At 33.0% G+C, this 24,538-nt stretch overlaps 1 protein-coding gene across 1 annotated transcript in view; it reads right to left on the bottom strand.

Moving 5' to 3' along the window:
• The window catches only part of LOC140436670 (probable multidrug resistance-associated protein lethal(2)03659), a 28,975-nt gene that overhangs the window by 678 nt on the left and 3,759 nt on the right, over positions 1-24,538 (bottom strand). The window contains exons 3-10 of the mRNA XM_072525705.1: positions 23,731-24,161; positions 21,719-21,875; positions 20,559-21,143; positions 17,861-18,505; positions 16,303-16,672; positions 12,848-12,998; positions 7,661-7,891; positions 6,073-6,984 (exon numbers count right to left, since the gene is read on the bottom strand). Of these exons, the coding sequence (XP_072381806.1) occupies positions 6,073-6,984; positions 7,661-7,891; positions 12,848-12,998; positions 16,303-16,672; positions 17,861-18,505; positions 20,559-21,143; positions 21,719-21,875; positions 23,731-24,161 (3,482 nt within the window). The remainder of the gene's footprint in view (positions 1-6,072; positions 6,985-7,660; positions 7,892-12,847; positions 12,999-16,302; positions 16,673-17,860; positions 18,506-20,558; positions 21,144-21,718; positions 21,876-23,730; positions 24,162-24,538) is intronic.

Consider the following 24,538-nt stretch of genomic DNA (forward strand, 5'->3'; position numbering starts at 1 on the left):
CAAATACAAATTTTTTAATGTGCTGTTTACTTTTAAAATAATACAGTGGTTAATAAAGTCTTAAGAGATAGATATAGAGATAGGAATATTTTTTTAATTTTTATTTTTTTTTCTTGTATTTATAGTGATGCTTAAATAAATGCATTTAATCAATGTAATAATAATAATGAATATGACCAAGATAAATTTGGTATTTTGTTCTGATTTATTTTCATTTTTTTATTCATAAAGAGCATTTGTGTTTGTGTAAAATGTAATTTAATGTCCAGTAATGTAAGTGTAATTATTTCTTTTTACTTTGTACATTTTAGGAAATATTTAACCTATTTGTTCTATTATCGTTATAATTTTTTTGTGTATAAATTCTCCAAAATATAGGATCCATGAGTTTTCCTTGTCACTCAAAAAAAAAATTGGGTAGCGCCCTTTTTCTTTTTTATTTAGTTCAATTTTTAGTTGTACAATTCACTTATTTAATTTCTTTCCGACTTCAGTTTCCCCCGTCTAGAAATCTGCTGACCGACTTCTCAAAGTTCACCGTTGTGTCTTTCAAAACACCTGAGAGACGGTTTACACAGTCTTCTTCTTCTGATGACGCTACAACTCTTTGTTGGCCTGCTTAACAACGTCCTTCCATTCTGATCTGTTGGATACTTTCCTTAGCCACTGCCTGATGCTCATTTTTTAAGATCTTCCTCTACATTGTCTATCTACCTTTTACAGGGCCTTCCTCTTGTTCTATTTTCTTGGGGTTTCCATCTCTCGATTACTTTTACAGCTTGATTATCTTACTTTCTTTCTAGGTGGCCAAGCCAGTTTAGTTTAACGATATCTGCGCTCTGCATTAAGTCGTCTAGTTCATAGTTCATTTTTTTAGTCTTCACAAACTATCGCTTCAATAGGTTGGACCAAATATCTTTCCCAATATTTTGCGCCCAAATAACCTCAATTGATTTTCATCAGTGGTTGAAAGAGTCCACAATTCATATCCATATGTGACCAGTGGTCTAATTACTGTTTTGTAGATTTTACTTAGACTCACGATTCAGTAACGAACTTTATTAAGTCTTTGTATGCATAAAAGCACTTATTACCGCTAAAAATCCGTGCTTATATTTCTTGACTGACGTTGCCGTCATTTATTATTGAGACTAGGTGGAGAAATATGGAGGCATATTCGTAGGTCTGATTGTCTACCTGCAGATTCTCATGTCGATTCGAGTTTTTGCACTCCATATATTTTGTTTTCCTTTTATTTATATTAAGCCAAATGCAGCGGCTTTCCGTTTTAAATCTATAGCTTTTTCACTTAATATAAAATATAAATATAATAATAAATATAAAATTTAATTAACTTTTTTGGTATTCCTACAATAAATAGTTATTTTAACATTTTTTGTCTATCTACTCCAACAAATGCCTGTTTGAAATCAATATAGAAGTTGTAAATTGGTATGTTATATTCAGCACATTTTTCATGTATACCTCTTAATATATGTATTAGGTCTATAGTTGGCCTCTTTGGTCTGAAACCACTTTGGTATTCACCAATTAATTCTTTCGAAAATAATATGAGGCGGCTGTATATACAGGGTGGTCCTTAAGTAATTGTACAAAAAGAAACAGTAGATTCTGCACTTTAAAATATTACGATTTAAGCCAAATTGTTTTAATAAAATGTTGATATTAAGAAAGATACAGGGTGTTAAAGTGCAAAATTAAAATTTTATTTTTCGCTATAACTTTCATGTTTGTAAACATTTATGCATAAAAATTTACAACTCGGTGCTTTTAAATATAAAAAATTATAATTTGATGCACAATTTGATGTAACTAATAGAGGGCGCCACTTATGCCACATATGTGGTATAAATTTGCACTTAACTTTTTTGCTCTTTAAGTTACCTGTATTTGGGATAAAAAATATTAAAGATACATCATTTTAACAAATAAAAGGTATACTAGTTATTAACCTCAAAACGCAACAGTTTTCGAGATAATCGCATTTTAAAAATCAGCTACATAATTCTGATCTAAGGCAATTACTCCAGGCAACAAAGAAAAAATAGACAAAAACATTAATACTTCTGAATTTTGGTATAAAATACCTTTAACTAAAGTTAATAATTAACAAAATATTAAATAGAATAAATATATCAGCAGGATAATTAATAATAGGATTTGACAAAATAACACAATAATAGAATTTTACATCAAACATTTTACGTTTTATGTTAAATTAAAGTCATAATCAAAAAAATTTGTTTACAAACCAAATTAAGAAATAGTTAAACTAAAGAACATATCTTTTTGTCAAAGTAAGTGTTCGATATGTCCACCATTTTCTTTAATTCATTTGTCAATATATTCCATAAAAGATCGTCTCATATTAAATAGCATCATTGGTTCTAAAGAAGCTGCTGCAGTATTTATTTCTTTCCATAGTTGGTTGCGAATGTTTATGGGATTCTTATAGACACGTTGTTTTATTGCGCCCCATACACCAAAATCAAGCGGATTAAATTCGGGGCTACGTGGTGGCTATAATGTATAATGGATGAATATATTATTTTGGATACATGTCCAAATCTTATGCTATATTATGGAACCATATCTTATTTGTCGCAGAAGTTAAATAATGTATTAAACTGTGATGTATCTCGTTCATTGGTTACTTATATACACACGGAATAACCTATCGATGACATTATTTATTTATATGATTATGTTACAGCTTACGAAGTAACTATAATTACATCTCGAACAAATGGACTATTATGATTTACTAACGAACTAATATTATGCTGAAATAAATTGCCTGTGTGTTTACTATATTTATAACAATATCGGTTATTAGAACAACGATGATGTTTTTGTAAAAATGCTGAGTCTCTCAGGTTAGATTTGTAGCAAAAGTATTATGAAACAGGACACATATGTGTTATTCAACACCTGTGCTCTAGTTTATATTTGTCCTAATAACAATGGGTAAACAATTTATGTAATGAACAATAAGTATTCTATTCGGATTTTTTTATGAATTAAATAATTATGTCAATATCTTACCACATTACCAAGGAATATGACTACCACGACCAATCCAACGATCAGAAAAATTTTATTTAAGTATGATCTAACTACCTTCTCTCTAGAATGTGGTGGTGTACCATCTTGCATAAACCACATATTTTGGGTTTTTAGCATTTTACAATAGAGAAAAAGTAATACAACGCCATTATAGGAACTTAAGAGCGATAGCAAAGGATATGGATACGGACACGGCACCTAAAGAAGAAGATGAAATATCTTTTCTCCAATAAGACATTTAACACCCATAACAAAGCATTTTGTGATGTTACATTATTATCTTTAAGTTGTTTTAACAAGAATACTATGAATTATGCGTATCTACAGGTATTCAGTGCTTTACCGCACAAATATCAAACTAAGAATTATTGTGCAGCTGACTTATAAAATGCATTTATCTCGAAAACGGTTGAATTTTCAGGTTACTAACAAGTATACCTTTGCTTTGTAAAAATAATGTATCTTTAATATTTTTTAACACAAATAGAGCTAACTTAAAAAGCAAAAAAGTTAAGCGCAAATTTATGTCACCCATGTGGCATATGTGGCGCCCTCTATTAGTTACATTAAAGTAAGTATAAAATTATAATTTATCCTACTTAAAAGCATCCAACTGTAAATTTTTGTCCAAAAATATTTACAATCGTAAAAAATATAGCGAAAAATAAAATTTTAAATTTCCACTTTAACACCCTATATCTTGCTTAATATCAACATTTTATTAAAGCAAGTTGGCTTAAATCGTAATATTTTAAAGTGCAGAATCTACGGTTTCTGTTTGTACAATTACTTAAGGACCACCCTGTATATATATGTAGGAATATTTCTTAGTATAAGTATTTAGCATAGTTTTATTCATTAGTTACGCCACTGCAAGATACCACTTAAACAATATGCTTAAGTCGCTATAAAAGAGACGGGATTCAGGGGCGAAGGGGACAGGAGATATGTAGACGAGATCACACATTCCTCTCCTCCTGAGCTAAACAGGATTCGATTTTTGTCGCCCGAACTGAGTAGACTTAAATTATCGTGCACGCCGAAAAAGACGAAAGACGGAACCACGGAAAGACGGTGTTCGATATTTTAATTCGCAGACAATTATCCGTAATTTTGTGTACATGTAAATAACATCATTACAGTTTATTTTATGTAATAAAGACTTCTCGCATAGATCGCGGACTTTTACTATAACGTTAATTCCTCTTCAAATAATAAAAAAAATTGTTTAGACCTACATATATATATATATATATATATATATATATATATATATATATATATATATATATATATATATATATATATGTATATATATATATATATACCCGGTATTTTTAGGCGCCTCGCCCTTCCGGTAGGGATCTATGGAGGAGTATCACTGAGCCGCAAGCCCTTATCTCTTGCCGTACTGCTCCACCATAGGCCGATCAGACACCAGCCTATTCTAGTCTAAGCCGCAGATTCATTTAGAATTTTAAACTGCTGCGTTAGACTTTTTGTTTTCTGTACACCGAAATATATAATAAGTACAGGCGGCTGTATATAATTTCTGATAATACCTTGTAGGCGACATTTACCACTGTTATGTCTCTATAATTTTCACGCAGAGTCGTTTGTCTCCCTTTTGTACAAAGGAAATATGATTCCTATTTTTCAATCCTCTGGAAAGACTTCTAGTATCAATATGAGGCAGATTAATTTATGGATACACTTCCCCAGCACATGTCTACCATTATTTATTAGTTCTACAGTTATTCCATGTGTGTCAAGCGCTTTGTTACTTTTCAGATATTTTACGATGTATAGTTTCCTTCAATGTCGGTCACTTAAATAGTTGTTCTACTGTGTGATAAATTATTTCTTCTTCTTGGTTTTGTTCTTTTTCTGGGTTTAAAGCTATTGTAAATGCTCCTTCCACCTTTTCATTAGTTCCTCTTTCTCGCTAATAATGGCCTCGTTTTTGTTCATGCACACTGTTGTTCTTGTCATGTGTCCATGAGTGTATTGCTTGGTTTCCTTGTCTCCCTTTTGTTATTATAGCCTGTAATTTGTTGTACTTTTATATTTAACATTTCTCTCTTTTTCTTTCTACATATTCTCCTTACATTCCTTCTTAGTTCTTCATATGCCCTTCTATTCAATTGGGAATTTCTTTGTAGACATTTCTGCCTGGCTGTATTTTTGCTACTTATTACTTGTTGGCAATATCGGTCAAACCATTCCTCATTTCTTTTGCTTGAGAGTTGGCCTAATGTTTACCTTGCTCTATTGGTAATTGATGTTTGGACGATATTCCGTTCATTTTTGATGTTATTTTCTTTTCCTCTTTTATTAAATATTAGGTTTATTTTCTGCTGGTACTGTTTCTTCTTCTTATGATTTTTAAACATATCTGTTCCATTTTCTTTGTTTGGCACCCTTCTCTTTTTTTATTATTGATACTCTTTGTTTTATCTACGATTTGACCAAGAAATATTTCAAATCGTAATTTGCGCCTCTATAAGATCTAACATCTTTAACGGAGGTTGCCCTTTAATTTAAATTAAATAGAAATATTTTTTAGGGGAAAACTCGTACTAACTACTCTACGGTTTGCATAGTGAGGGTCTTGAAACCTAAAATATTTCGTTTCACTTAAATTCCAAGACAAAACTTCCCCTTGGATTAATTTTTAGGTTACCCAAAGTAGAGCCCAACTTCTGGAAATACTTTCTTCCCAACCAGATTTATTTTACGTTACACTTTGATAGTTGAAATGAAATTGAATCCTCCTCGAATTATAACTATGCACCAAGATCTGTTTGGTGATGTTCTATTATTACTTCAAAAAGCATGTCAAAATCGAATTAAAAACTCCAGATCAAAAGTCTTGCTATTTTAATGGCTGCACTTGCAAAATTTTTATTTTTAAGATAAGAAATCTTTTATAAAAAAATACTAACATTAAAACAACAATCTATATAAAAAATATTTATTGCTAACTTAGAGATAAATAATTTAATAATCCAGCATGTTTAACCATACTATAAAAAGCTCCATTTGTGTTTTGCAACAAAACCCTCGGACTGTCAAACTCTTTAATTTGTCCTTTATCCATAACCATAACCCTGTCACAGTCTAAAACTGAATGCAGTCTATGTGCTATAATAAACATGGTACTCTCCACAAAATTACTCTTAACGGTTCTATGAAGGAGTTCGTCAGTCTCATGGTCCATATTCGCAGTGGCTTCATCCAAAAACACTACTTTAGACTGTCGCAAGATAGCTCTAGCTAGACAAATCAGCTGCTTTTGTCCAGAACTTATATCTAAACCACCTTTACTGATTGGCTGGCTCAAATTAGTAACCCAATGTTTAATATTGGCTTTCTCCAAAGCCTCCCATAATTCAGTGTCTTTATATTCATTTAGAGGGTCGAGATTAGTTCTAATAGTACCAGTGAATAGTATTGGATCTTGTGGAATTATAGCTAACTTCTTTCTTAGAAATGTTAAGTCTAAAAGTTTAATATTTACTCCATCTATTAATATTTTTCCATCAATATCGTATAGTCTGAATAGTGTAGAAATTATTGAAGATTTTCCTGCACCAGTTCTTCCAACTATACCAATCTTTTCCTGACTATTGACGCTGAAGTTTAAGTCTTTTAACACCCTAACATTTTCAGTGTAACTAAGGGAGACCTTTTCATATGTTACTGTTCCTTTGCTCGGCCAGTGTTCCAGCGTAGATCCAGATTTTGCTTCAGTTTTAATTTCGGTATACTCCAAAGCTCTTTCTACAGATGTCATAAGATTTTCCAGCTCTGACCATTCCCGCACTCCCCACTGAACCGAGTTGCCCAGTAGCATTACTTGAGTTAGAGCTAACCCAACGTTTCCTGCGCTGGTATCTAAAACCAAAATTAAATATTATGAACTGTTATAATGTAATAGTGTACTTTTCTAATAAAAGTTTTTCTATTTTCTGAAGCATCAAACTTAAATTCATAAATGTTTTAGTTGCTGAACTAACAAATGATCAGGCTCTTGACGTTGATATAATGAATATCAGTCAAATGAAATGGATTGGTTTAGGATAGTTTCAAATAAAAAACATAAGAGGTATTTTACTCTGAAAATAACTAATACTATAAACCTGGACTTATTTGGTCAACAAAAAAATCAATAAATATGTAACGAATTTCTCATTTATATCAGAAAGGATCATAACAATGTTAAGATGGTTCAGATATACGGTACCATAATAGATGCAAGTGACGAAGAAATTGAAATTTTCGATTATCATCAACGGTTATCACAATTTAAATATGAAAACATGGTCATAGTTATAGGAGATTTTAATTTAAAGACTGGCAGAGAAAAACAAGGAGAATTAATCGGTGATTGTGAATTAGGAATTAGAATGCAGTAAGTCATTTGGCTGCAATGTACAGTTTTAAAGAAGAAAATGTCACTGGTCAAAAAAAAAGGTTTAGATAAAGAACACTTTTTCTGCTCATGTATTACTAAAAATTCCATAATGGAATTGAGATAATAGAATATACTCTTTACAAAAAACCAAATTACCTGTGTCGACAAAAATAAATCTCGTTATAACTATAATCATGAACGTTGAGCACAAAAAGTCCATGAGGAAGCCAAAAGCTCTGATGGTGCATGCGGACATGTAGTGCGCAGACGTGTGCAGATCTTGATGCTTGTCGAACTCATCTATGAGTCTTTTTTGTACGCCGTAAGCTCTTACAGTAGTCAAGCCTTCCAGAGAAGCATTCAGGTGGCCAATCATCGGGCTTCTTGCTAAAACAGTTGATAAAAGTGTAATATTCCAATATATTCAATAGAAGATTCAAAAGGCTTTGTTTGTGTCAGTATATATTTTTTTTCTAAATATTTTTAAGCAGAATCGCATAAATGATGAAGTTAATAAGTTACAAAAGACTGCGAGAAAGCTGTAAAATTGACAATATACAGGGTGAGTTTTTTAGTGCACATCGATCGATAATTTCATTGTGGTACAAGATATTCAACTAAAATGTAGGCAATGATATTCTCCATACTTGAAAAATATGTGGAAATCTACAGAGTGATTAATAACTGTAGACGTAGTCGTAGTAGGAAGACGTATAGGAAGACGTAGTAGGAAGACGTATACTCCGTTATTGAAGACACAATAAGAAATATTTCATCTAAAGAACCACTCATAATCATGGGCGATTTTAACGCTAAGGTAGGAGAAACAAGAAATGATAACATCCAAAATGTAGGAAACTATGGGTTAGGTAGTAGAAACAGCCGAGGCGAAAGTTTAATAGATTTTGCAACCGAAAACAGTTTGGCCATTGTAAACACAATGACTGAGCTAGACCAAAAGCTGAATGTGGATCCGATCATAAATTGTTATGGGCTTGCTTTAAGATGAAGCTAAAAAGAACAGCGCAGCACCAAAATCAAAACAGACTGGGGATTTCAAACCCGAAAACATTTAGAGATGCATTAAAGGAAACTAGTATGTTGAACACACAAGACAACCCAAGAAGAAATGTGGAAAGGTTTCAGAACTGTCATAGAAACCTCTGTAGAAAGAACCAGAACCGAAAAAAAAAAGATTATCAAGAGAAAACACTGAATGGCAGACAGAACGCTGCAACTTCTCGAAGAGCGAAGGCGAATGAAATCTCTCATATATCAAAACGACAGCAACAAAAACGAATTAGCAAGGTTAAATAGAGAAATTAAAAGAGCATGTAGGGATGATAAAAATAAACATATAAATGAAGAATGCGAAGAACTAGAGAGACATGCAAACCGGTATAAATCCCATGAGCTATATAACAAAGTCCGATATCTATCCAGGGAATTTAAACCAATCACATAAACAATAATGGATCAAAACCAACATATTATAAATGACGAGAAAGTAATTGCGGGGGTATGAAGAAAATACTGTCAAAGTCTATATGCAGATGATCACCAGAATGCAAATCACGACGAGTTCACTACAGAGAGAGAACCAAACATTCTAAAGTCAGAGGTAGAAAAAGCAATCAAAAATTTAAAAAATAGAAAATCTCCTGGCGCAGACCAGATCACCGTAAAAGTTTTAAAAGAGACTGGAGATGTTGGAGTAAATGTTATGCATATGATCTGCAAAAAGATTTGGAATCCGGAGAGTGGCCCAACGACTGGACAACATCCACTTTCATCCCTATATTTAAAAAAGAAACTCCTCTAGATTGCAGCAACTACAGAACGGTAACCCTAATATCCCATGCAAGCAGGGTTCTACTTCATGTAATACATAAAAGACTAAAAGCTTTTCTATTACCTAAGATATCAGAAGAACAAGCGGGATTTGTCGCTATTTCTCCTATTTTTGTTTCTTTTTGGCACCATCTCCATTCCTTGCCGTCTAATCTGATTTTGTTGTATCCAATGTTGACTATTTTTCCATTTTTCCTCATCTCCCTTGCTTTATCTCTCAAATCTTTATTTTTTCTCTCTTTCTCTCTCTGTTTTCTTTTGTTAAATCCTCGATAATCCATATTTTCTCGGACGTCACATTCTTAAGTTTATATTTGTTTCTTAAGACTGTTGTTTTTTCCTCTTCAGTTTCTAGTTCAATTAAGCATGTTGTTGTGCCTATTTTTTGTGATCTTTTAATGTTAGTTTTGACTTCTAGATGATTTCTTAACATAGTAGTCATTCCCTCTTTCAACGTTTTTGGGTCTTCGGAGTCTATTATTAATACGCTAATCATTATTAGCTCAGTCATTTGAGATTTACAGATGACATCATATATCACGCTTCCTTGGAGGTCGGAATAAAGATTAATATGAACAAAACGCAAATAATGACTAATCCAGTGCTAAATCGAAATATTGCTGTTGGTGGAACAACTGCAGGAACAACTAATGCAACGACTACATCGTATAAGTACTTAGGACATGAAATTCGGTTGGGCAGAGATAACCAGACATGTGAGCTCCCACGTCGCATAGGATTTGCCTGGACAGTGTTTGGTAAATTAAACTATGTATTTAAATTGGACCTAGGTACTCATATGCCTTAGAAGAAAAATCTTTGACCAATGTATGTTACCTGTACTCACTTATGGAGCTAAAAAATTAACAATCACAAAACAGGTAGTCAATAGATTCGCGTGACTCAGAGGGCTATGGGGCGTTAGATGTTGGGATCTCCTGAGAGCCGAATCCCAAACGAAGAAATACGTCGTAGAACAAAAACGAACAGACGCCATAAAAAAACCGCGTCGCTAAAATAGAATTGGGAAGGAGACGTCGCCAAATTATCAGACAACCGATGGACAAAACGTATTATCGAGTGGAGACCAAGACAAGAAACACTACGGAGCAGAGGACGCCCACCAACTAGATGGACTGAATAATTGGATGCAACTCGCATAAGATAGAGACAGATAAAAAGAACTAAGAGAGACCTATGTCCAGCAGTGAACGCATATAGGTTAATGATTGAATGACTATTATCCACTAAAAATATTATCTTTTCATTTAATTTTAATCCTCTCTTCCTCCGTCTCTTTGTCCCAAAAATATATACAGTTGAACTCCAATTATCCGAACTCCAATTATCCGGATCGTCAATTATCCGGATCAGATTGAAAAAAGAAAAAATCAAGTTTGTATAGGCATCACGTCCTAGGCACCACGTACTAAGAGAAATAAATATGTATGCAGGAACCGCGCGCGTAGTTGACCCTTCTAACTGCGAACGCACTGTACATAGTGTAGCGATAGCAACGGGCTATAGGGAGGGGGAGCGATGACCCACGCTCGTGGCACCTGCTACATAGTCATTGGTTCAGTGTTCAGTGCTTCTTCAACCTTCAGTAGAGTGAATTGATGTGTTGACTTGTCCATGTTCCTTAGTGTTTTGATTGTGTTCAGTGAACTACGATGAGTTCTAAGAGGAAACGTGTGGTATTATCGTTGGCCGATAAAATTACAATTATCAGATAGTTGGATAAAGGTGTGTCCCGTAAACATTTAGCCGAGGTGTACAAAGTGGGAACGTCAACAGTATCTGACATTAAAAAAAATAAATTCTCTATTGTAAACTTTGTATCCGTCCTCGAGAATGAAGATGAAAGTTCATCGAGAAAGAGTATGAAAACAGCTAAAAATAAAGAACTGGAAGAAGTGGTGTTCAAGTGGTTCTTGCAGCAGCGAATATTGAGGAACCCCCTATTCAGGCCCTATTATTTGTGAAAAAGCTATGCTTTTTGCCGAGAAAATGGACAGTGTGGTTCACTTAAAGCGAGTAATGGGTGGCTACGAAATTTTAAAGCCAGGCACGGGAGTTGGACTTAAGTGGAGAGAAGCTTTCAGCTGACCCTAAAGCTGCTGAAAACTTCATTGAAACTTTTAAAGTTGAATCAGATTCTTATGACCCTGAGTTTGTATACAATGCTGATGAAACGGGCCTAAACTGGAAAGCCTTGCCAAAAACAACATTGGCTTCCAAAAGAGAATCAAGTGCTCCTAGTCACAAAGTAAGCAAAGAGCGCGTGACTACCCTTAATTGTGCTAACGCAACCGGAAATCATAGATTACCCCTACTCATGATAGAAAAATCCAAAAATCCCAGGGCATTCAAGAATGTAAAAATACTTCTCGTGGTCTATAAAAACCAAAAAAAGGCTTAGATGACTGCTACTTTATTTACAGAGTAGTTTGATGAAGTTTTCATACCTGATGTCAAAAAACATCAAAAGACTTTGGGAAAAGAAGGAAGCAAGGTGCTGTTACTTTTTGATAATGCACCCACCCGCCCACCACACTGGTAACCTGCTAGAAAGAGAAGATGGAAAATTTCGAGCAATGTTTTTGCCACCAAACGTAACGAGTTTGTTGCAGCCGATGGATCAGTCGGTTATTGAAACAATGAAGAATCATTACAGGAGGCAATTAATTAGGAAACTGTTGATAGAAAATGAAAATGAAAAAGGCATTGTCACTCATAATAAAAAAATCAATTTAAAAGATTGAAGAGAAAAAAAAAGAAGAGGAAGAGAGAGAGGAGAAAAATGACGAGGTAAAGGTTAAAGAAATCAGAGATATCAAATAAACATTCCCGGATGTTCCGAGTGCAGTGTAGAGGAGTGGTTATTAAGTGATTCTACGGATCCCGGATTCCAGATTCTCGATGATAATGAACTCGTCCAAAGTGTGACAGCAGGAACTGATGACCCGAGACCGGAAGACGAGGACTTCGCTACCGAGCTAGACGAGGGGCCGACTGCGAGTGAGGCATTTGTAGAAATAGACACCGCGTTTAAATGGATGGAGGAAAAGGTCTTTTTCGAGAAAAATTCAATTATCCGGATTGTTGATTATCCGGATCGGGTCCGGTCCCAATAGTTCTACTGTATTACCTTATAGCTCGTTTTTCATTGATGAAATAATTACAATGTTGTCTACAAAGGTATATTCTGAGATAGAAACCATTTGTGAAAGTTTGTTCTCTTTTTGAATTAATTGGTTACATATTACATATCATGCTTATACGGGATTATGCAACAATTCATTGTAACGAAAATTACATTAACTGTTGTTTGTTGTTTCGAAATATTTCAAAAAATAGTAAGATGGTTTTATAAAGAAAAGTACTTTCCGTTATAAAATTTCGCTTGATCGTATTTCGAAAAGGAACCACTAATCAAATCAAAACTGATAAAAAAAATTTAAAGACCTTACAAAACAAAGATTTACTTACTTGAGGCATCTAATCGTTTTAAGCTTCTTCCCGCTGGGAGGTACAGGTATCTTAGTATCAACAATAGTGTGAATATTATGGCACTGTACAGCAGGAAGGTGCGATCGATAGATGCTATTAGGATTATTATTCCACCAACGGAAAATACGAACTAAAAGATAATATGGATATTTCAGTATCAATGAAAGTGTAAACATTAAAACGCTATATAGCAAAAAAGTATGATCAGTAAAAGGTATTAAGATTGTATTTCCTTCGACGGAAAGCAACAACTAACAAATAATAAAGCAATAAAGTGGTTTGAATAGAAGCATTATACGCTATTCAAGTATGGAAAGTATGGGAAAAATCATAATATAATAAATGAATGTCACATGTGTATGTTAAATTGGCTTTGATTAGTATAGCTGCTTAGGTTAGGTTATAATAAAGTTAAGTTATGTAAATTTATGGTAGTTTAAGTCTTTTTAGATGGATATAGGCGTCAAATACGGTTGTAAAAGGATACACGGAGAAAAGATTTACGTAATAGAAGAGATAAAAACCATAACCAATACAAAGAGTATAGGAAAACAGTGAAATAGGTAATACCTAACAGGTTATAAAAACAAAGTAACGTCGATGAAGAATGAGAACGGGGACCTATTGACAGAAGAAGAGACTGTAATAAAGAGATGAAGAGAATGTTTCCATATACTTTTACAGGCGGAAACAAAAAATCCTAGATATTGGCAGAAAGAAAAAACCGATAATGAAGAATATGGCATTGCAGAAAACATTTCATTAGAGAAATCAGGAATAGATGCAATAAGCAAACTAAAAAATGGAAAGACACCTGGATATAATAAAATTACGGCAGAAATGATTAAAAATATGAGTAAAAAAGGAAAACAAAAACTACTGGAATTATTCAATATAGCATTTAAAGAAGAAAAAGTGCCTACAGACTGGGAAAAAGGTTTGATTTTACCTGTCCTGTAGAAGGGCGATCAACATAATTATAAGAACTATAGAGAGATAAAATATTAGAAAACAATAACATCAAGGAAAGCTGGGAACATCTCAAAAATACCATAATTAATGCAGCAACAGAATCACTTGGAGCATAAGTGTCTGAAGGAATACTACGTAAGCGCAGGACAGTCCGGTATGTAATTTGGCGACCGAGCGAACCGAGCGATACGTGGTGGTTAGTTGTTAGTTTGAATCTAGCACGCAACCGATAACGTGCACAGATGTGTTGCACAAAATTCTAACGACGCGACCAATTACGTTTGAAAATTTTTTTTGCCCTTTGTTCCAATTTAGGTGATATTGGCAAGTTTAGTCACATATTTTTGCTGTTCTCGTTTACGGTATTCCTTCCGACCTTAGCTTGCATAATCCTGATATAGAACAATCTGACCAAAATGACATTGACGTGATTTTTGCCCAACATGTGGCTCAACAGCGAACGAGAAGGGAACCTATTTTCATAGAAACAGAGTGGCTAAAGCACAAACCTAACTTGTCGAAACAAAAAACACGTCCCTATAACCTTATTACTCAACTGCCTGGTATAAAAGCCGTTGCCAAAACAGCTGCAACCATTTTAGATTCCTGGAAATTATTTTTTTCTGACTTAGTCGTAGAACAAATTGTTAATTTTACGAACCAGAAATTAGAAAAACTAAGGGAATCTTATTCGCGACCTAGCGACTGTCCACCAGTTGATTTTGATGAAATATACGCATTCTTGGGACTTTTATGCATGGCTCTTTGCAGCTTTAATGTCAGAGCGAAGATTTTATGTTATTCTTCGGGCTTTACGATTCGACGACATAACTGACAGAAAAAAAAGTGCCGAAAATAATAATTTAGCTCAATTCGCAAAATATTCGATCAATTTGTAAAGGAATGCTCTTCATATTATAGCGTTGGAGAGTATGTAAGTGTATATAGATGAGATGCTTGATAGGTTACGTGGAAGGTGCCGCTTTAGGCAGTACATTGCTAACAAGCCTGTTAAATATGGCATAAAAATATATAACTTGGTTGGCGCCAAGACATTTTATAGGTACGTACAATATTGAAATTTATGCTGGAAACCAACCACAAGGTTCATATCGGTTGCCAAATGATACTTCTTGTGTAGTAAAGCTATTAATAAGTCTGGAAGGCACGTGATAATGGACAATAACTTTAGTTATGTGCCACTTGCTAACGACTTGCACGTAAATCATAAACTGACTATGGTTTGTACAATTCGCAAGAATAAGCGAAAAATATCAAATGGATTCCTTCAACTGAAAAGTCGACCTTTGTGCAGTAGCATATCTTACAAACCCGATATTATAATATTTTATAATTCCACAAAAGGCGGGGTGGATGTGTTAGATTGATTAAAATCGAAATATTCTGTTGCAAGAGTCAGCAATCGGTGGCCACTAGCAGTATTTTTTTTATTACTGACCATAGTTATAATAAATGCTCAGATAATTTATATATATGCAAGAAGAACATTTATTGCCGAACTTTCCAAATAGCTAACACGACCACATATGAACGGGCGTTCTTCAATTTTAAACCTGTCTGTTCCATTTCGAAAAAATAACCAATGTTATTGGCAAAAATACAAATAGGGTCACCGCATCACTGTCCAACCAGTAGCTTTAACAAAAAGTTAGGTGTTGTAAATATTGCCCAATTAGGAAAAACCGATTCACCAAACATCGATGTGCAAATTTGCAACGACATACACAAACAACCACATACTTGCATTGACTGTAACAATTCCAGTGAGGAGAATTCTTTGTAAATAAATATTTTGTGGTAAATAAATATGAATAGGTACTTTTTTTGCATCACTGTACCTAAAAACAGCAACATTTATCAAATAATACTGACCACGGAGTATTTGCTTAATGTTAGATATAATCTATCGCGCGATCGATCGCGTCCTAGCGAAGATAGCGAAAGATTCCGGGTTAAATATCTAGAAATCACACTATCTAGCTATGGAAAGCTCGAAACAGAAGTGGAAGATCAAACGAATAGAGCAAACAGAGCCGCAAGTTGCCTGAATGAAACAATAAGAAGAAATAAATATATCGGGAAAGAAATGATTAATATCTACAAAAAAGAAGAAGAAAAAAAAAAAGAAAAAAATAACATTCATTATAAAGTAATAAAAAAGACGTACTTGCGCTACGAGTCTCTGGACTTCGTCTACCGACGAAACGATCGAAAACTCTGTATTCATTCAATGGTTTATATATACAAATTATCATTTATTACTTTGCTTATCAGACGAACCTGTGCCTACACAGACACTGTATCATTGTCACGATTTACTTTACCAAATTGCTAAAATGGGTACTTTTAAAATCTTCGCGCCGAAACTTCACTTAATTGGCTTTTACTGTAGTTGTTAGCTTCTTACATAATTTACATTCTTACATAATATTTGTACCTACCCTGTAACACTCACTCAGCGTCTGTGGCAACTGCTCATCGATATTAACCAGATCTTGAGAAAATCTGTTGAGTATATTACCGATATAATTTCTATCGAAAAATAACATAACAGCATTCAAAATTTTGTTCACAATGGTATTGTGTAAGTTTACAGAAGCTCGTCTACAAAAATCGAACATCAGATATGTTTTAATGAGGTCCAAGATCGCTGATACGACGATCATTATTGTATAACTTCTAAAGGTGTGTTGTTCTTTTTCACGAGCAATCTCTAGGTAAGATGACGCATTGTTCATTGGCTGTGAATTTGGAGGAACGTGCCAAGATATGTTGGATTGGAGTATTAATACGTCTTGTTGGTTGTCTACCCTAAAATAAAATATTTTTTATGTAATATCATTTTTGATGATTAATTCTCTCCCACCCACCTGCCAAATCAATTTTAGTAGTAAAAAGTACATATAGAACCATGAAAAAACATCGTAATTTAAGTTGGTCATGAAATCGCGTATTTCTACAGCTGCGTAGTAGCATACTCACCACGGTGAATGAAGTGACATTTATAGTTTGATATTTCAATGTAAAGTTTGGTTAGGACTCTATTTTTAACAAACATTTTTAAGAAAGGAAAAAAGAATAATTGTATATATGTACTAGATATCTATATACAATAGCACATCGATATCCTCGGCACTAGAGGGTAGTCCGAAGGTTAAAAAAGTTGAATAATCAGGAGAGAATGAACTAAGCTATAAGTTAAAAATCAAAACGTGTTTAACTGAAGTTAAATAATTTTTTCAATAATTTCAAATAATTGGAAAGTCCTTTTTGTTTCAATTTTTTACTCCTAGACTTGGCTGCTGAGTCACGCGACTATTTGTTCACGTAACTTCCATGGCTGTATATGTACATTGTTGTTTTAAGTATTTTAGGGCAGTCTCGAAGGAATTATGTGCTGCAGAATGGTTGATGTTTTCGTCTTTCTTATTTTCTTCTTCGTCTGATTCCTCTTCTTCAGCACTAGCTTGTTGCACGACGATGTCAATGATATGCTCATCTGCAAGATCTTTATTTGTAACGCTGGTTATGTCCACAAGCTAGCCATTTCTCTACGTCAGAAAACTATTCACAAAAGTTGATCTGCTACAAAGTATAATTTCAGACACAAATTTTTCGAACTTTTCAACAAACTCTTTAGCAACATCATCGTCGGCGAAAGTTTTACACCTGTAATAACAATCTGACTAATGCAGTGATGATTTTTCCATCCCCAAAGCCAGCCCTCACTTGCTGTAAACTCAGTTTTTTTCATGTAAATCATGAATGTTGTATTTGCTTTTCAAAAACTGAAAATATTCTTTTTCATATATTTCTAGATATAAATTGAAGTGAGGTTATTTTGCCTATCTTAACGGGGATACCCTTTATGGTTGATAACGTTTTGTATAAGGTGATGTATAAAGTGATGATAGGAGCGCTACATTGATATTTTAAAGAATGTTTACTGCAGTATTGAACTTGAAAGAGAATATATTAAGAAATGTTAAAAGTACTTACCATCTTGTAAGCAATTTATCAGAATAACTTTCTGAATATTGCGTTAGTCCACCCATCATAAGGTTAAAAAGCGCCAATGCAAATCCGCCTCCATAGATAAAGTATTTTCCATATACATTAACACTTACAGAACCTTTCTTCTGAATTTCACTATATACGGGTCTAGCTGCTTCAACTTTCTCTTCTTCGAGAAGCTTGTGATACTCATTAACCTGATTATCACTCTCTGTTTTAACACATTCTTTTTCTAGATCATCATCTGTAGTAATAATGTAACCCACTTCTTTTATTATAAAGTCATTCGGTTTCCCAAACTCTTTTAATTCACCGTCCTTTATCAATATAACGTTATCGGCGTGTTGAATATGACTGTCTTTTTGACATACCAAGAAAACTATTTTGTCTTTGAGGTATTTTAAAATACACTCGTTAAAAATATAGTCCTGGACGCTTTGGTCTAACGCAGTTAATGCGTCGTCCAACAAGTATATCTCGCTCTGTTTGTAAACTGCTCGTGCTAGATTTATTCTGGCTTGTTGTCCTTTACTAAGATTAGATCCTCTATCAGATAATACTGTCTCGTCCCCGTTCTCGAAAAGAGAAAAGTCGTATTGAAGTGCACATACCCGAATCACTTCTTGGTATCTACAATTCAAAAAGAAGGTAAATATTGTATTATAATACATTTATTTAAAAAAATGATTTCAGATTATGTGTGCCCGAATAATCGCCAACGTCATAAGGTACGAGAAGAAAAAGTTTGATAGATAAACATGTATAAAGAACAAGTTACAATGTGTTTAGAATATGTGTAGAATGTATGGACCTTAAACAAAATATAAATAAATAATAAGTGAAAACACTTCCAATGGTTTATGGTGAATTGTAAAAGAATATTTATGGAAAATATGCCCAAATGAGAAAAAAAAATTCAAGACATAAAAAACATAAAAAATTATTCTAGCGAAATTCTCACAGAAGAAAATGACATAATGAATAGATAGAGAGAAGATTCTCAAGAAATGTTAAAAAAAATCACTACTATCAAGAAGAAAATAACCTGATGATCCAAAAAATAAAAGATGATAATGTAGATCCTATAACCATAAATTAGCTGCAAAAAGCTATTGCAGAAATGAAAAAAGGGAAGGCACCAGGGAACAAAATGCAGCAGAGTTATTAATAAAGATATTTAATGCCGTATGAAAAAAAGAACAGATAGAGATACAGATAAAAAGGTTAATAGAACGGATTGCAACAAGTACAGAGAAATAACAAAGTTAGTAGCTATCGGCTCTGTTGTTGTTGCTCTGGAATCCTCAGTCTTCTAACATTATTGTCACAATTTGGTCGCATTGCCTCTGTAATAATCCTTTCTCAAGTTAACATGCTCCTTTTTTAACTTGGCTGCATCGTAATGTAGACGACCAATAGTCAGAAATACGTATATACGGTTGCTTTTCATCTTATATACATATTTCATTATATTTTCTTCCTTTGTTGCGAGCTATGCCGATACCTACTAACTTTATTTTGGTATTAACCTATATTAACCTTGTTTTGTTGTTTGAAACGTTCTAAACGTGTGGCATTGCTTTTCTAAGATAGCTGTGCTTCCTCCGTGAATGTGTTAGTTGTTACTTTGAAACTCTCAGAGTCTTCTAACATTATTGCCACAAATTGGTCGCATTGCTCCTGTAGTAATCATTTCCCAAGTTAATATGCTCCTTTTCTAACTTGGCTGCCTTCCATCTTATACACATATTTTTTCCTTTGTTGCGAGCTATGCCTATACCTACTAACTTTGTTTTGCTATTAACTCGCATTATCCTTTTTGTTATATATATATATATATATATATATATATATTTGTTATATATAGAAACTTCCATTTTTTATTGCAGGTTCTGATTCTACAAAACATTCGTAAAAATGTATTCAGTACCATAAAAATTAGTTTGCGGACTTCTGATCTGTATATTATGTTTATCTGTGATTACAGCGCTATCTATCGCGAATCTAAAAAAATTTAGATAAAACTTGTTTACTTTTTCACGTAGAATCCCAAATTTGCAATAAAAAATACGGTTTTCCATTTAAGATTTTAAAGTTGCCCCCGGCACCATTACCAGGGGGTAGGGGAGCAGGGTCGTGTTTGGTACCATTCGATAGATTTTTAAAAAATATTATACAAGTGCTTTTTGGTTTTTCATCTGTAATTATATTTCTCGAGATATTAGACGTTTCCATAATTTTTCGATAGTATCACAATAAATAGTTTTTTCCAATTTTAGCGCCATCTATCAACAATTTTCCCTATAAACATTACTTAGTTTTTATCAGTAATCCCAGTCTGCAATAAGAAATGAGGGTTCTCATTTAAGATTTCAAAGAAGTCCCCCACCACAAATGAACAAATTTACACAAAGAACTAAGAATAGATAAAACATACGACAAGTCTATTCTAATCATTGTACCATAAGACGGAATTGAAGTATCACGGCCAATTAAACAAATAGCAATTAAAACACAAGACAAATAAAAATATAGACAAAAAACAAATTACTGACAACCAGCTACACAAGATGTCAGACATTGAGCAAGAAATAATTTGAAAAGTTATGCAAACTAGAGAAAAAATAGACATGGCTGTAAGTTTATTATACTTTAAAAAAGTTATGTAAACGATAATACTTACCTTTTTTCATTATACTGTTGTCCAAAAACGATGTTCTGTTTAATAGTCGAAGGAAACAGCCAAGGATCTTGAGAGGCATAAGAAATCCTACCTTTAGTAACAAAATCTCCACTCGTAATAGGATAGTCCTGAACTAAAACTTTTAGCAAAGAACTCTTTCCTGATCCAACTTTTCCAGTTACCAAGGTCAATCCAGAGTTAACTTTAAAACTAACACTCTTCAAAATTTCTTTGTCTCTAATTGATACTGAAACTTTATCCATCTCCACATAAGGACTACCCGTTGGTTCTGACTTTTGTGGTTTGATATTGATTTCCTCAGAGTTCATTACCTTGCTGATTCTCTTAAACGACGAGATGAATTCTCCGGCTTTTCCCATGCGATTTGGTATAACATTTCCTAGAGTTTGTTTCAAGTCCTTAAAATTTGACAGGATGTAAAAGATTAATGTTGTATCTGAAGAATATCCCAGCCAGATATAAGCAGTTAGGAGAACGTAGAAGCCAGCTTTGGAAAAGATTAATCCAGTCAAGATGATCAGCATTTTAAAGTAGAATACCAATAGAAGTTTAGACAGTTCTTTGCTAAAATGAAATTAATACATATATTATTATATGTTATTTGTAATTCTACGCTTAAATAGGCATAAAGTAGGTATGAGAAGAAAAAGTATGATTGTAGAAGATGTGACAAAGGTCATAAAAAGCGAATAAAGAGCTGAAAGACTTGTTGTATTTTGAGAACGATTTCCGAAGTGGAAATTGAAACGTCAATAAACGTACTTTAACCTTTAATTGTGGCTTATTCCCATTTAAATAGTAATTACTTTAAAATGCCACAAGAAAATAGCTTCAGAACAATATTCAATATGATGATTATAGAGTGAAAACGACGGACTATTAGCGAACAAGAAGGAAAATACGGATGAGAATATGACAGACGAATTGAGAATCCACGCCAGTTAGAGATGGATGCACATGATTTAAGATAAAGAAAATTGAAGATAAGGGGAAAAAATGGAAGGTATTAGACCAAATCAGCTCAGACCAACAAAGCGGATAGATAGATAAACAGATAGACACATAGATATATAAATGGTAGATATATAGATAGATTCATTAATTAGATGTTGTTAGTTTTTAAAAAAATTAAGACTTACCATCTTGTTACATTAATTTTTTTATTAAAATATTCTTCCCATGTGTACATCTTTATGATTCTTATAGAATTCAGTGCTTCTTGTGTGACTTGTAGCCGTTCGTCTGTTTTTTCTCCAGTTTTTAATTTGAGATCCGTTACAATCTTTCCCAGGTAAACTAAAAGATAATTTCTGTTACATATTAAACAAAAATATATTAACTATAGAAAGACAACATATTAAACAAATACCAAGAGGACTTTCAAAGTGAAGCGAATTAATAATATATGCACAGATAGTTTAGCGGCAATGGACTTTTAGGAGCGCTAAGATAGATTCTAGGTTAGTGTAAAAGTGCCACGAAGAATTCGATAGACTTTCGGAGAATGTAACAGTGTCACAGAATACATTACAATGAAAGAGTTAATGAACTTGCGAGAAAAGAATGAGCTACAAGATACTTAGGTTTAGAGCCTAGAGCTTAGAAAGGTCTTAAAATGGAACCCTGTGGAAACTGTAGTTTCACATTCACAAATAAATAAACAATGTTGATTGAAGCTATATGGTAGATACCACTGTATATTATTCTCTCTTGAGGAGTGTTAAAAATTATGATATCGTATGTCCCTTTAAGATCTATAAAAAGAAACAAGTCTTAATATCTAGAACCAGCTAAGCTACTGTATCGATTGTAGTATGTCCACATCGAAATCCATATTAAGTATGAGGTAGTAGTGATTATCGTTCAATAAAAGAAGAGATGTTACGTGAATACCTACTTTAAAGCTAGATCAAATTCCGAATAACAGAGGTTTGAGTAATTTTGCAGACTGAATGTGCATATCTATAATAATAATAATAATAGTAATAATAATAATTTATTCTTCAACAGTCATACAAAATTTGTTTCAATAATTAAAAATATGTGAATAAATTAACCCGAAGTTCTCCGAGAGGTGTGGGAACACCTGTTTCGGTAAATGTAACATACAATAAATAAAAATACAACATACTATACTAAACTATAAATATATATAAGATAAATTTAACCATAAGAAACAAGCAGATTGAAAATTTAGATACAACAATCAAAGATGTATAATAAAATTAAACTTAGATACTAATAAGTTTTTAACGAGATCTGCAAATACACAAATTATGTTCTGGTAAATATGCTAAATAAAATAAACAATAAAATGTATACAATACAATAATATATATTGCTTTTTGAATCATAAAATAACCATAATTAAAATTTTAGTAGAAACCCTTGGTATGAATACAGTACTTATGTATTAATCAATTAGTTAACAAGATTTTTGAAAGGACAAAAGTGTAAACACAGATGCTTCAGTAGTAAATATGATAAACACATTAAATAAAACAATAAAATGAGATATGATCTTAATTTATTTTTAAAGAGAAAGACATTCTTCGTATTTTTAATAACAAGGGGAATATGATTGTATATTTTAGGGGCTAAAAATAAGAAAGATCGTTGACAGAAAGATTTCGTCATTTTTGGAGCCATATAGAGGTGCTTGCCTCTAGTATGATATCCATGTGAAGGTAAGTTGCTTTTAACTTTCATGGTGTGATATTTTACAGATATACAAAGAACGTATGACTGCTTTAAGTCAAATATTTTGCTCTCCTTATATAGTCTATCTGTAGAACAAGTGTAGGGTTTAGCCATAATGATCCTATGTTTCGTGGTCCGAAAGAAGGCATTTTAGAGGGTGGAAGTATACCGTGGTTTCAACGTGTGTATTTCTACATTTCGACATTTATTCTAAGAGCTTCTGCAGTATTTGACTGTATAATCGTAAGGTTTAACTGTAAAATACTTTTTCAGTCTATTTTAATAATCTTTGATACACTTTTGCCTAAATATGTTAATACGATTATTTGTACAAACTTGAGTCATTTAAAAAAGAATTTTAGTTAGAGAATCCAAGTAATTCTTTAAAATACTTAAAAATTTATATACACATACAATTTTTTAGGAAATTTATTATTGAATAAAAACTCACCTTGTATTGGTATAGCTAGAACCAAAATTCCAATTCCAGCAAAAGATACCAGTCCAATTTTGGAATATAACAAATAACAAACAACTATAACTTGTACCACTCCGGTCCAAATTTCGTTAATGATCCAAATCGACAGTCTAAACGTGTACACATCTTTCGTTATCAACGTAACAATATTTCCCAAGCTTATATCTGCCAGGGCAGCTGGACTTAGCTTCAAAGCCTTTCTGTATATCAACGAAGAAAACGCAGCTTTAATTTCGATCGCTAGTCCTTGGACCCACATGATATAGTTGTGAAGAAATATGCAGTGCGTTACGTGTAGAAAGAGGACTAAAGCTGCATAATAGTATGCGTCATTTTTGGTAACTTTAGTTTGGCCTGGCTTAAAATATGAGATCAGGTTGCTGACAGCTGATGGTTCCATTATACTAAAACATAATTAGAAACAAATGAAGTAGGTTTTGTGAAATATATAAAAACTAAAACCTGAATAAAGAATCACATTGATGGTTTTTTTAGTGTAAAAGAGAATCAATCCATCTGAGTAACTATAAACATACATAATCTAAACTAGGACGTCCATTATTTTCTAAATTCTACTCTAAATATATTTCGCTAGATGTCACAAACACCAATATTATTAATACGAGGTCCTCAATTAATTTTTTTACTTAACGTCCCATATTACAAAACAATTTCGATCATGTAAACATACAGACAATCTTAAACATTTTTGAATACAATATCTAAACTAAAAAACGTAAATTAGCATGCCTAATTGCTTAACAATCTTGCAATCCTAAGG

This window comes from Diabrotica undecimpunctata, chromosome 1, assembly GCF_040954645.1.
Source record: "Diabrotica undecimpunctata isolate CICGRU chromosome 1, icDiaUnde3, whole genome shotgun sequence".
NCBI classification, from domain to species: Eukaryota; Metazoa; Arthropoda; class Insecta; order Coleoptera; family Chrysomelidae; genus Diabrotica; species Diabrotica undecimpunctata.